The sequence below is a fragment of the Castor canadensis genome, chromosome 1 (assembly GCF_047511655.1).
Source record: "Castor canadensis chromosome 1, mCasCan1.hap1v2, whole genome shotgun sequence".
Lineage (NCBI taxonomy): Eukaryota > Metazoa > Chordata > Mammalia > Rodentia > Castoridae > Castor > Castor canadensis.
The window spans coordinates 52,178,960-52,193,758 of NC_133386.1; the positions used below are offsets into that span (position 1 = coordinate 52,178,960).

Here is a 14,799-nt window from a genome sequence, read left to right on the forward strand (position 1 = left end):
CTGCCATTTACTAAAGAAGGAAGCATTTCCTTCTGGTAAGTCTGTCAGGAGGAATGTAAGGTACCTAAAGGAGCCACTTGGCTGGCTAAGACTTAAACTGAGAGAAAGGAGTTAGAAGAAAGAAAAAGACAGAGGGACAAGAAGAAGTGGATAGACTAAGTTCTCAGAGGAGGTGGGGAGAGCTGTGATCCAATACAAAGATTGAAAAATGGTGTTTGGAGAGACAGGTGGGAAAAAAAGGGGGCTGACTGCAGGCACTGGCTAGTGCTTAAGGGGCAGGGCAGGAAGCTGCGGGGTCCTCGATTGCCTCTGCTCTCTGCAGGAGACACCACACACCTGCAGAGGGTGAAGGTGTTGGGTGGGAAGGGGCTCCATTGGTGATAGGTGGTATTCAGGTCTCAGGTGGGACTGGGGAGCACTCACCCTAGGAACGTGAGTGGAAGCGAGAAGGCTAAGGTGTGAAGAAGATGACAGTTTCTGTGTACATGCACTTTTGCTGGCATACCAGCAAACCTGTTGGTTGGAATGTTCTTTTGTCGGAGACAAAACTCACAGGGATATATTTGCAAATCAGGTATCTGATAAGTGTAAAAAAAACTTTTTATACTAATTGTACAAAATAACAGATTTTATCGTGACAACCATATATGCATATAACATTCTTTGAGCATGTTCACCCTCTCTATTACCCTTTCTTGTCTCTCCCAATAAGGGTTTTGTATGCAGAATATATAAAGAACTCTTATAATTCATCATTTAAAAAAAATTAGACTAATTTAAAACCAGGTCAGGCATGGTGATTCATTCCTGTTATCCCAGCACTTGGGAAGCTGAAGCAGGAGGACAGTGAGTTCAAGCCCAGTGTGGGCTTTATAGTGAGATCATGTCTCAAAAAACAAACCTACAACAATAAAAAAGCACAGAAAAAATCCTACAACAAAAAATTAAAATAGCAAAGATTTGTGTAGATATTTCTCTATAGGGTAAATAAAAATGGTCAATAAGCCCAACACATCATTAGAGAAATGTAAATCAGAACCACAGTGAGATCTAATTCATCCCTACTAGGATGGCTATAATCAAGAAGGTAAATGATAAAAAGATGATAACTGGTTGATGGAATGGCTCACGTGGTAGAATACTTACCTAGCAAGCACGAGGCCCTGAGTTCAAACCCAAGTACCACACACACACACACACACACAAAGACAACGATCATCATTGCTGGTGGGATTATAACTGGGGTGGCCATCTTGGAAAACTGTTTGGCAGTTCCTCAAAAAGTCAAACATAGAGTTACCATATGACCCAGTAATGTCACAACCAGGTGTACACTCAGAATTATTGAAAACAGAATAAAGTCTCACTAAATTTAAGGGCTGGGGATGTAGCTCAGTGGTAGAACTCCTGCCTAGCCATACACAAGGCCCTACGTTTGAACCTTAGCACCACCACACACACAAAAATAGTTCTTACAAAATATGGTTCATGAATGTTCACAACAATATCATTCATAATAGCAAAAAATTAGAAACAACCCAATGTCCAACATCCAGTGAATAGGTAAACAAAGTGCATTCATTCATAATAGCAGTCAAATCAAGTACTGATTGCTGTTCTATGATGGACGAACCTTGAGAACATAGTGCTAAGTGAAAGAAGCCAGACACAAAAGACCACATACTGTTTGACTCCTCTCATGTGAAATGTCCAGTAGAGGCAAATCTACAGTCACAGAAAGTTGATTCATGGTTTCCAGGGACTTTGGGGGAACAGGGAATGGGAAGTGATGACTCCTAGGTAAAGAGTTTCTCTTTGGGGTGATTTTTGGAATGACAGTTGAAGTATATCACAATTTAGAAAATATGTCAGGAGTATTATTTGTTTTTCAGACAAAGAAACGCCTCTCTCAGTCATGAGAGTATAGGGCAAGTGTGCACCTCCTTGTAGCAGTAGAGGTAGCATGACGTCGGTTTTAGAGGGGCTCCGCAAGAGTTGTCACAGCCATGGTGACATGAATGAAAACAAGGCATTGTTGGACAGAGCCAGACCGGTGGGAAGGATGGCCCAGCAGAGCAAAGAGCTGACGTCCTGAGAGGGAAAGGACAGATCCCGCTTCCCTTTCCCCCAGCCCCAGAGTGACTATGTACATATCTCAGCAGCCTAGTTAACACTGAGAGGCTGGTCTTTGTAGAAAGAATGTGTTAACTCATGATTTTTCCCCCAAATAAATGACTGCATAAAATTATCAAATATATAAGCTATTAAAAACAGAGGTAAAGGACTGAAGGTGTGGCTCAAGAAGTAGAGCCCCTGCCTTGCAAGCACAAAGCCTTGAGTTCAAACCCCAGTAGCGTAAAACAACAACAAAATAGAGGGAATGCTCATCTTTCATGTAGGTGTTTAAGCTGTTGGAATGTGCTTTGCTTCTTGCCCTATGTACTTGGTGTTTTTCAGGCTGGGAAGACAACTGATTCTGTGGTCCACAAGCATAGGCATGTTTTTGTCCGGAGTATCATCAGCCTTGATGTTTGATTATTTCAGCTTCATGGCCTCATGCTTTTTGCTTGCCATGGTGAGTTGGGGTTTTTACTATTTTAGTTCTACTGCAGGATTTCCATGTTAACCTTAATTCTCTTAGTTTTGCTTATTTAGAATCTAGTGAGAGAGAAGAAGGATGGACTAATCTTTGTTCACTCTACTGCAGAAGACTTTCTGTGGAATATTAATGTTCTGTGTTGAAAATGGAACTCATTCAACGTGAAGCCCGGAGTTCAAGTCCTAGTACCATCAAAACAAAACAAAACAAAGGCAAAAACACAAACAGAAAGAAAGAAACGAAAAGAAGGAAAGAAACTTATTAAAATAAAAAAGTGCTGCTTACTGGGCAGAAATTTTTATTTTGATTCTGTCTGGTACATGGCCCACATCTCACAATAAGGAAGTCATTATTTTATTTTTGAGCAATTATATTGGTCCAGTCAGGGCCTGTACAGGAACCAGACTGTTAAAGTGTGTCATTAAAGTCATTCATATCATGTACAGTGAGGATGAAAATGAGCCAGTAGGCCTGCGTTAGGAGGAATAGGGGGGCAGTGGACAAACATGAGTTTGAATACCATCTTTGTCATGTATTGGCTTGTTAGCTGCATGACCTTGAGCAAACATGCTATCCTCTAGACAATAATGCCTGTTTCATTGGGCTGTCATGAGGCTTCAGTGAGATTAAATACAAATATCCAAAGTTCCAGTGCCTGGCACTGTGCCTCGCAATGATCACTGTTATCTGAAGTGGGCACTGAAGCTGTTTCCACGTGTGCTGAGGCTTCTAGACAGGTGTCCAAACCATCAAACACCAGTGGCAGTGATTTTTAACTGGAGATCACTGATGGTGGATAATGGGAGAAGCGTTTGTGATCTTGCTAACAGCAGAGCAGGGTATGCATTAAAATTCCCCTCAACAGGGTGGATGACCTGAGGTCCAGAGAGAAGCCCTGACTTCAAGTTCAGAAGACATGTCTGCATCCTTCAGGGAACAAGGTGGTATGTTCTGTTTCGGTGGCTGGAAAGGACTGCCAAAGATTTGAGAGGATATACACAGATGCAGGAAAATTGAAAGTGTGGCACCTTATAAAAAGTAAACGTGTATTTTAGGAGTGGAAAGAGTTAGTGATAGGAGAGACTGCAGCTAGGAGTTCTGTCTCTATTGAGCACATGGCTCTGTAACTCCAGTCAGGTTTTGAAAGTCCTCTTTGAAAAACTTATGAGGACAGTTCTGAAGGTTTCTCTTTGAGGCTTGCAAAATACTGCATATTGGTTCACAGAGCCAAGGAAATGAGGTCACATCCATGGAATCCATCTGTGAAACATGGCCTTCATTATCAGTGACTTTTTCTTTGATTTTCATGGGAAATATATTTGTGGTAGAATTTTGACTATGGGAGTTGCAGCAAGATTCATTTAAAGAGTCTAATGCTAAATAAACCAGACCTGGCTATTTTAATCAATCTGCTGTATAGGGGAAAGGCAAAAGTTTGATCAGAAGTTCCATCACTTATGATGGCAGGGATGGAGCATCATTATGTTCAGTGAAATAAGCCAGCACAGAAAGGCAAATGCTACCTGACCTCACTCTTGGGTGGAATTTAAAAAGCTTGGTCGTATCAAATTTGAGAGTAGAATAGTGGTGACCAGAGGCTGGGGACACGGGGGAGGGAGAGATGGGGAAAGGTTAGGTAACAGGTACTAGGTTACAGTTAGGATAAATAAGTTCGGTGTGCTATTGCATAATAGGGTGACTATACACAGTGATAATGTGTGGTTTATTTTTAAAAAGCTAAAAGAAGGGATTTGGAATGTTTTCACCAAAAAGAAATAATAAATGTTTGAGGGGATAGATAGGCTTATCCTGATTTGAGCATTATACGACTTCTACATGTCTCAAAACACATGGTAACCCTACAAATGTGTACAACTTTTATGTATCAAATAAATAAAGAAAAAAAGAAATATACATAAAAGTATGCATATTATAAATATATGTCTTGATGGATTTTCACAAAATAGACTATGTAACCAATAACAAATACATATGTACATACCTCGATACAGAGGAGAGGGGTCCCTTTAGGGTCTAGAGGGTCAGGGGCTTCTGAGCTGTGGGACAGGGGTGAAAGAAGAAAATTCCAGCAAAGGTAGCAGCAGGTGAGAAGGGCCAGGGGTGAGAAAGAATTAAACCATGCTGTCTGGACGATGGAGAGGAGGTCAGGTACATTGAAGGAGGGGCAGTGCATGGACTTTGTAGGATGGTGAAGGCTTTGGTGTGTCTCCTAAAGGTGGGGAATCCACCAAAGGGACACAGGCAAGGTGCAGGGGAGACAGAGTCAGAGCAGGCATGAGGAATAGTGTTGGCAGTGGGGCTCATGGGTACAAATGGATGCAAATAGTCTTTGGGAATCACCCAAGCAGTTGCGTAGGGGATGTGTGAATGCAGGGACAGAAGTGACCTAGAGGGAAATGGAAGTGGACTCCAGAGAAATACTTAGTGTTGAAAAACCTGACAGGGACTGATGTTACCCTTTAATTGAACTGTGTGATTTGCAGAATTTGAAGACTGTCACAATCTTTGTCATAAGAACAGCATACACCAGGCAACTGCTAGATTATTGGATACAGGGGCCTGATTATCAGGGTTCATTGTCTGAATCTTGCTATTGTTGAGGTTGAATAGGGAAATACAAGCTGTCATCACAAAAATATTAAACGGGCCATTGATACGGTAGTCATTATTGTGTGCTTCCCTGCTTTCTACTCTTGTCAACCATGGGTCATCCCAGCAACATCCCATAGACCTGCCTCTGCGACAGGTGCCAGGTAGACTGCAGATCTTACAAGGGATGTGTGACTACAGAAAGTCTTTAGAAGCAATAAGGGAAAACTGCCTGAACCCTACCCCAAATCCTTGACCAAATCCTGGATGTGGCAGAGATAGTCCAGTTAAACACTGAGGATAATGACACCTTGAGTCTGCAAAAGGTTCTTCAAAAGAGAGTGATCCAGATACCAAAGGATTAAGAGGCTTTTGGGGAAATCAGTGGTGCTTCAGGATAATTTTGCAAGAAGTAACTTCATACTTTGTGTTGTAAAAGTCAAATGCAAAATAATTTTGCAGGTAAAATTTGAATCCTTTCAACCTCCCTACAAAACTCTACATCTGATTCATTCTTGTTTATCCCAAGCGATCAGATAGTGTTTTATAATCTAAATTTTGTTAAATTAAAGGTAGTCATATTTTAACTGGGCATGGTGGCACACACTTGTAATTCCAGCATTTGGGTGGCTGAGGCAGGAGGATTATGAGTTCAAAGCCAACCTGGGCTACATTAGTGACATCCTGTCGCAGAAAACAAAACAAGGTTGGCAGACTGGCTCAAGTGGTAGAACACCTGCCTAGAGACTCTGGGTTCAAACCCCAATACCACAAACAGAACAAAACAAAGCAAAATAAAAAGATAGGTGTGTTTTCAAAATATAAGTCCCCTACCATTTTGTTGTAGTAAACTACACATGACAAAATTTGCCATCTCAGTCATTTTTTAATGTATAGTTCAGTGATATTCAATGCATTCCTGTTATTTTACAACCATTACCACTATATGCATCTTCAGAACTCCCTTCATTTTTCAAAACCAAAACTGTGCCCATTAAACAATGACTCCTGTCCCTACTCTCCCCAGCCCCTGACAGTCATCATCTGTGTTCTATCTTTATGATTTTGACCACTTGAGGTACCATATTTAAGTGAAACCATGCAGCATGTTCTCTTGGGCCTGGCTTATTTCACTTGGTGTAACATCCTCAAGGTTCATCCATGTTGTATAGATCAGAATTCCTTTCGTTTTCAAGTGTGCACAGTCTTACCTATCCATTCATTTGGTGCTAGGCACATAGGTTGCCTTGGCATTTTAGGTGTTGTGAGTAAAGCTGCTATCAACATGGGTGTAACAATTCCTTCTTCGAACTTTCAAAGCCTTTGCTATACACCCAGAAGTGGAGCTGCTAATTGTATGGTAATGTTATTTTTAATTTTTTAGAAATTGCCATATCGTTTTCCATAGGGACTGTGCCATTTACATTCCTTCCAACAGTGCACAAGGGTTCCAGTTTGGCTAAATTTCTACCAATGTTTATTTTTTGTGGGTTTTTTTTTTTTGGAGGGGTAGGGTTTGAATTCAGGGCTTTACACTTGCAAAGCAGGTGCTCAGCCTCTTGAGCCACACCTAGTTATTTTTGAGATGGGGTATTTCAAGCTATTCGCCTGAGTTTGCCTTAAACTGTAGTCCTCCTTATCACAGACTCAAGAGTACTAGGATTACAGGTGTGAGCTGCCTGTGCTTAGCTCATTGCAGTTTGATTTCCATCGCCCTCACAGTGGCATCCAGCACCGTTTCAGTGCCTTTTGGCCATTCAATGTCTATTCAAGTCCCTTGCCTATTTTTAAATGGAATCATTTGGGTTTTGTTATTAAGTTTCAGGAGTTCTGTGTATAATCCCTTATCAAATGTATGACTTGCGTGTGATTTCTCTAATTCTGTAGGTTGTCTTTTCACTCTGTTAATAGTATCCTTTGACGCATGGAAATTTTCATTTTCATGAAGTCTAATTTGTCTATTTTTTGTTGTTGCCTGTCAAATAGTTTTAAGAAAGTATGTTTTTCTTCCTACTCTTTACTATAAATTTTGTGCCCCTATTTAACAAGTAGGATTTAACAATAAGGACTGTGTGTGTGTGCGCATTTAGAAGGTACTGAGAAATAAATCCATACTACAATGGAACATTGGAATGAAACAAAAGGCAGCATCTACAATTAAAATAATCTCTCAAGTCTGTGATTGGAGTGGGGGGGGAGAGTAAAAGGACCCATTAAAAAAGGAAGATGGAACAGAATGAATACTTACTGTTTTATAAATGTGAAATGGGTTTCACATTCATGAGTCATTTTCTTTCTTACCTATGTGATTTGCAGAGAGATCAAACCCCTCAGTAGTTATAAATGTGACCTTAAATCTGGACCTCCCTTTGTTTTTCAGGCTGTAAGTGGCTATCTTGTGGTGGTATTTGTCTATGTGATGGAATTCATTGGCATGAAGTCTCGGACGTGGGCATCCATCCATATGCACACGTTTTTTGGAATTAGAACCAAGTTGGTGGCTTTGGTAAGCTACTTCATCAGAACCTGGTGGCTTTATCAGATGACCTTTTCCACAGCAACTGTTCCCTTTATCTTGTGCTGTTGGATGCTCCCAGAGACACCTTTTTGGCTTCTCTCATAAGGCAGGTATAAAGAAGCACAGAGAGTAGTTGACACGATGGCCGTGTGGAACAAGGCCAACTCCTGTAACCTGTCAGAACTGTTGTCGCTGGACGCAAATGATCCTGATGGCAACAGCCGTACTTCAGTAAAGCACAGCCTAGTCAATCTGTTTTATGACAGGAGTGTCACAATAAGGACAATCATCCTTTGGCTGATTTGGTTGACGGGGAGTTTGGGATTCTACACGTTCACCTTGGATACTCTTAACATAGGAAAACATGAATTCCTTCTCTACTTCCTACTGAGTAAGTAGTTAAAATATATTTAAATGTGGCAATGAAGTGGTATTTCTGCCATCTTTTTTTTATGTGTGGTTATAATCTTTTTATACCAGGAACAATACTACCAACCACATTATTATGGTATCTTTTAATGTTATTTTACCAAAACACATGTATGCATCTTCCTTTTGAAAAGAAAAGAAGATAACAGCCAGAAGGGGGCATTTCTTCCCTCCCTTCCTCCTTCCTTCCTTGCCTGCTTCTTTGCTTTAGATCCATCCCTTCCCTGTAATTTTTCCCAGAGGAACTTCTTGTACCCTTTCAACTCTTTTTCTGTGCAATTTCATATATTTTTTTGCATGTAATCTGAATAATTCACTACATACTGTTCTTTGCAGATCCCTTTTCTTTTAAAATGTAATACATCTTGGAGATGTGGTATCTTTCTACTTCCAAATGTCCCTTGTTCAGAAATTTTAGTAAGCAAAATAACTTTAATACACACAAATATTTATGTTATCATGCTGATTTCATTTTAGTAGCAGGTTAAAATGGCTTTAGGTAGCTTGAGCTATAACTTCCAGCATGAACCATGTGAACTAAACATGAGGGAAATTCTGGAAATCTGTATTTCACCATCTAGTCTGAATTCCTGGTTATTTTTGCATAGGTTTCCCACATTTTATGTCACTCTCATAAGACCTTGCTTTTACATTTTTATGTATAGATATTATCCCTTCTCATCAAAGTGCTCTGATGACATCGTGACTTCTGTTTGTTAGAACTCAGCAAGAATTATGAGAGAAGTTATTAAAACTACTCTTTTTTGGCGGGAGGGAGGGATACTAAGATGTTTGTAGGAAGAGCCCATCCTGACTTGCAACCCATTCTGTAGTTATCCCAGAACATGGTAGCAAGTGGTAGGAGAAGCAGGTAGGGTGGAGTATACATGGAGAAGCTTAGGAAAACTGAAGGTTCAGATATTTTTCTTTCTTTCTTTTTTTTTTTTTTTAAATTTTGGAGTGGTGGTGGAACCTAGGCAGGTTCTCTACCATTTGAGCCACGTCCCCGGCTCATGGTTTATATGTTAATGTTTCTTAATTTTGATATCATGTAAGTCAGCTTTCTGACACTACAACAAAATACCTGAATAACTAGCTTGTAAAGAAAAAGATTTATTCTGGCTCGTAGTTTGGAGGTTTCAGTCCATAGTTGGTTGGGCTGGTTGGTGAGGTAGGGCTACCTGGTGGGAGTGCTTAGTGGAACAAGACCACTCACTTCATGACCAGGAAGCAAAAAAGCCAGTGTGGAGGAGGGCAGGGTCCCACAATCCCCTTGGATGGAATGGCCCCAATGACCTAAAGACCTCCCACTAGCCTCACCTTTTAAAGGTTGCACAACTCATCCTGGGGACCAAGCCTTCAACACATGGGTCTTTGGGGGATATTTAACATCCAAACTACAGCAGATAGAGATTTAAATTTTCAAGAAACTAAGCTAGGCACAATGGTACATGCCTGTAGTCCCAGCTACTCAGGAGGCTGAGGCAGGGGGATCAGTTAGACTCATGAATTCAAGGTTTGGTAACAGAAAGACCCCATCTCAAAAAACAGAAACAACAAAACAACAAGAACCCTAAGAACCTTACCATCAAGAAACTGGATGATCTCATAAGTATAATTTTTTCAAGATTTCAAATTTTGCATGCCACTACCCTTCTCATTAGAACTTTGCAGATAGACACTTCTTATTGTACTCTGCTAGGATTTTGTTTTGCAGTTTGAACTCAGGGCTTTGCACTTGGAAGTCAGGTGCTCTACAATTTAAGCCACGCCTCCAGCCCTTTTTGCTCTGGTTATTTTGGAGATAGGGTCTTGTTTTTTGCCCTCACTGACTTGGACTACCATTCTCCTAATTTATGCTTCCTGCCATCGCTAGGAAGACAGGAGACAGGTGATGGGGTCTTGCAAACTTTTTTGCCTGGGCTGGCCTGAAATCAGTCTTCCTGATCTCAGCCTCCTGAGTAGTTTGGGACAACAGGTATGCACCACTGTGCCCAGCAATTGATTGAGATGGGGTCTTGAGAACTTTCCCAAGCTGATCTCAAACCTCGATCGTCTCAATCTCAGCTTCCCAAGTAGCTGGGATTACAGGCATGAGCCACAGGTGACTGGGTCCTGCTTTGAAATTTTTGACCAAGTTTGCACCTCCTGAGATGGAATTTCAACCCTGGTTTTGTGCCAGTTGCAGGTGATATACACTTCATATCTTCACAACATATTTTTGGGATTATGTGGTGGATGGGACTCAAGTGACTCAAGAGATGATATATCATAAAATGAAGGAAGTAAGAGCACATGGTCCAATGCCAAAAGGTCTGGGCCTTCTTACTCCTGCCATTAATATCTCAGAGTCAAGCCAGATATGGATGTATTATAGTTGGTATAGAAGAAGTACCAACTCAAGAAAAACCAGTACACTTTGAATACATCCATGGTGCACTTTAAATATTTCTTCTGCCATATCATAGTGCTGGCCTATACCCAGTTCTGTGTTAGAAGCCAGAAGCCGAGAGAGCGTGTTTCTGCCTTTCAGGTGCTTTTAAAAACCTATGATAACCTATGGGAAGGGGAGAAGGAGATTCCCAGGCAATAATCAATGAGTGGGGAGGGGCATGGGTGGTTCCCGACCAGGTGAGGGTGGTTCCTGAGCCAAAGCGTTGTTAATCTAAGATGCTATGTTTTTTCTATGAGTCCCACACTTTCCCTAATTTAGCCTGCCTCGTATCTACCCACTATGATGTGTTCTAGAAGCTGTGTGAGATGTGTAGACTCAGCCCTGCCTTTCTGGGGCTTGTACTGTGACAGGTCTATGAAATATGGCTGACAACTGAACTCAAAAATGGTGAAAGGAGATAGCTGGGTTTGCTGTTTGGCTGGGATTGCTGCCAGCTTGCTCCTATTTGGGGCTGGCTCATGGCACAAGGCTTTTTTGTTCTGGACCTGAGATTCAGGCTTTGCTTCTGTAGGGAAGGGTTTTTATTGTCAGTGGATCTACAGATTTATAGATGCTGCTTTTTTTTTAAACCTTGTGGATTAAAGAGGGGTCCAAGACAAACTCCCTGTTCTACAGGGGATTTGTGTTAGATTTAAAATCTATTTAACAGTTATCATTAGCTAATGTACCTAGTTGATAGGGAGCTTCCTACTTTAGCTTTGTCAAAGATAAAATCATATCAAAATTTTAAAACATTAAAGTTTATTGTGCATACAAAAGAACAGGGTCTCAGACCAAGTGGTCAGAAACTTGCCTGAGGGCACCATTTCTACCATCTTGACCTTTTCTGTGATTGACTAATTATACATTAGCATTCTTTTCAGGGCAGGCAGAGCTGTTTGAGCCCATTTGTCTAAAGCTGATTGGTTTAACTTCACTGAATCATGCTGACAAGGACATAGAGCTGATAACCTTGTCGGGCAAGGTTCTGTCTGAACTGTGGTCTCTGTTTTCATTTGTCTTGAATAGTTTCTAGGTTTGAAATTATGGATACATACATTTCCCCTTAGTTCTGCCAAGTGTAAGAAACCAAAGATCAGAAGTACTGTGATCTGTTATTTTATTCATTCAGGGGCTTGTCTCCCAGGCACCCCGCGGTGTCCTCCGGAGCTTTGCTCCTAGTACAGGTGTGAAGGAGCAGGTGGATCACTGAGTGTTTCACAGGGACGCTTGTCCTCCCTCCAGAGTTGAATGCCATAAGGTTTCCTGCCTCTCAGGCAGTCCTTAGTTCCTAAAGACCCCCGGAGGCAGGGAGAGGGCTGCTGGTTCCCCTCGGGTGGTGGGTTCAAGGCAGGGTCCCCTGCGTGGTGGGCAGTGGCCTCAGGGAGGCCTCTTTGTTTCATGCAGGTGTCATGGATATCCCCGCCTACTTCTTCGTGTGCGTTGGGTCCATCTGGGTGGGGAGAAGAATTACTCTGGCCTTCTCCCTTTTCTTCGTGTCGCTGACCTGTGGTGGTCATCACGGTACCCATGTGAGTTATTTCATGTTTTATTTAGGGAAGGGTTGTGACAGTGTAGTGAAAGGACTTTCAACATCTTACTGTAAGTATGAAGACCAATTCAGATACATGAATAGAGCATATAGATAATACTCTTAAAATGTCTTCTTTAAGAAACCATCTTTTCTCTGTTATGTAAGTAATATATATTCATTGTAGAAAATTCAAGGAAAAAAAGAAATGTTTTAAAAAAACAAAACAAAACCCAAAGTTGGCCCATGTTGAATTTGTGAACACAATTGTCTTGTGTTAGGAAAGTTGATTACACTTTCCAGTGATTTCATCATATAGAACTTTCAGTCATTCATTTATTCATTTAAGGATTGATCAGTACCTATTATGTGCCAGAAACAGAAGACACACAGTGAATCAAGTTTTTCTAAGCATAATGAAGAAAAGCAAAACTGGAGCCAGGTGTGCTGGCACACACCTGTCATCCCAGAGACTCTGGAGACAGAGATACAGGATCTTGGTCAAGGCTGCGAGGGGAGCAAATAACACGAGTGATTTTATCCCAGATAAGGGAGAAGGAAGACATCTTAAACGTAACCATCTAAGGAGCCGTGAGGAGCAGGCTACTCAAAGAAGTAAAACAGCAGACCTCTCACCAAGATAACAAAGAACAAATCAGGCATGGTGGAATACATCTATAATCCCAGCTACTCTGGAGACGTAGGTAGGCAGATTGAGGTTGAAGGCTAGCCTAGGCAAAAAATCAAGACCCTATCTGAAAAAGTAAAAAGGGGCAGGAGGTGTAGCTCAAGTGGTAGAGCGCCTGCCTACTAAGCACAAGGCCCTGAGTTCAAACTCCAGTACTACCAAAAAAAAAAAAAAAGAAGCAAGAAGAAAAGCAAAACAAGATAAAGAATAAGAATGACTTGGGTATGTGTGGAGAAGAGTGGGTGAATTAGGGAGAAAGAAAGGAAGAATGAGTGTGTACTATTTTAGAGGGATCAGGCTTGATGGGCCTCAGAGATGACAAGTGGTCAGAAGCCTGAATGAGAGTGGTAGCCACAGGGACATCTGAATGAGTCAAATATTCAGATTGTTCCAGTTTAAATACTCTGGCTTTCCCAGTGGTGTAGCAGTTTCTGAATCAGGCATACACAAATTCCCCTAAGGAGCTTTTTTTGTTATGGTACTGGGGATTGAACCCATGGTCTGTGTACGTTTGATTGCTGGGCCTCTTGAGCCATTCCCATAGCCCTTTTGTCTCTGAGACAAAGTCTCACTAACTGCCTGGGCTGGCCTCAAACTCTCCATCCTTCTGTCTCTATCTCCCACGTAACTGGAATTACAGGCATATACCACCAGACTTGGCTAGGAGCTTGTTTTTTTTAAAGGCAGTTTCTTAGTGAGAAGTGCTGCCCTAAAGTACTGAAGCAACATTCTCATCTTACATTTTGGCAAACTGCACACCCGGAATACCTCTTGAATTACCTGAAGCTCTCTCCCACTCCTCCAAAAAAATGCTATTAGTAGTTGGGCACCCGTGGCTCAGGCCTGTAATCCTAGTTACTCAGGAGGCAGAGATCAGGAAGATCGTGGTTCAAAGCCAACCTGAGCAAATTGTTCGAAGGACCCTATCTCTAAAAAACCATCACAAAAAAAAGGTTGGTGGCATGGCTCAAGGTATAGGCCCTGAGTTCAAGACCCAGTACCAGGCACACACAAAAATGCTATTAGTGCCTGTATTTTAATTCTCAATTTGGAAAACTATGGTTACTATAACAGTACTTTAAAATATTTTATGCAATTTTCTCCAGAAATTCTATAATTATTAAACAGTAGTATAGCAGGGTTTAGGGCAAAGCATTTTAAGTTTTGCATACTGTTTGAAATTTAATTTAAGCTAACAAGTGACTTCCTTTTATAGTAACTCTTTTCTCACTTATCAGAGCTGGGGGACCAAATGTTTTATGTGGCTGAAATTTCCAGGTGCTTGAAATACTACTAATATGAATAAAACCACTCAGCACAGGAGGCCTCTGCCAATTTGAGCAAACTTCAACGCATACCTTTTTTTTTTTTGCTGAACTGGGGTTTGAACTCAGGTCTTCATGTTTGCTAGTCGGGCACTCCACCACTTGAACCACACCTCCAGTGCATTTTGCTCTAGTTATTTTGGAGATGGGGGTCTCGGGAACTGTTTGTCAGGGCTGGCTCTGTTTAATAAAATTCCTCTCCTAATGATAATACCAACCCAATATAGATTAGTTTTAAAACTTACACTTACTGGGGCTGGGAATGTAGCTTGCCTAGCATGTAGAGGAACCCAGCCAAAAAAAGTCACTAATTCATTCAACGAATATTGTCTAAAGTAGTTGTTACTAGCAACTTTAGTAGACTCATCCCCAAATGTTGGTGACTTAACACAATCCTTGTTTGTATCTTGCTCATAGAAAGTTTATGTGAGTGTACTCGGTTGGCTGAGGTGAGAGTGGGAAGCTCCAGGGAGTTCCTTAGGGCTGCAGGCTGGCCAAGCACTACCGTTGTTAGCACGTGAACCCCAAGGTCAGGGTCTTAACATCCAGCTGTCAGATGAGGGAGAAAGAGGATTTCAGAACATGGAGAGTCAGCAAGAAATGAGCTGGAGACACTCACTGAGAGGCTTTGAGGTTGAGGTGTGTACTAGTTCAGTTATCACTTT

General features: G+C 41.4%; 1 protein-coding gene across 1 annotated transcript in view; it reads left to right on the forward strand.

The window, feature by feature from the left end:
* Slc22a16 (solute carrier family 22 member 16) overlaps positions 1-14,799 on the forward strand; it is a 40,909-nt gene that overhangs the window by 12,941 nt on the left and 13,169 nt on the right. The window contains 4 exon segments of the mRNA XM_020176934.2: positions 2,458-2,575; positions 7,590-8,118; positions 11,998-12,105; positions 12,914-12,942. Of these exon segments, the coding sequence (XP_020032523.2) occupies positions 2,458-2,575; positions 7,590-8,118; positions 11,998-12,105; positions 12,914-12,942 (784 nt within the window).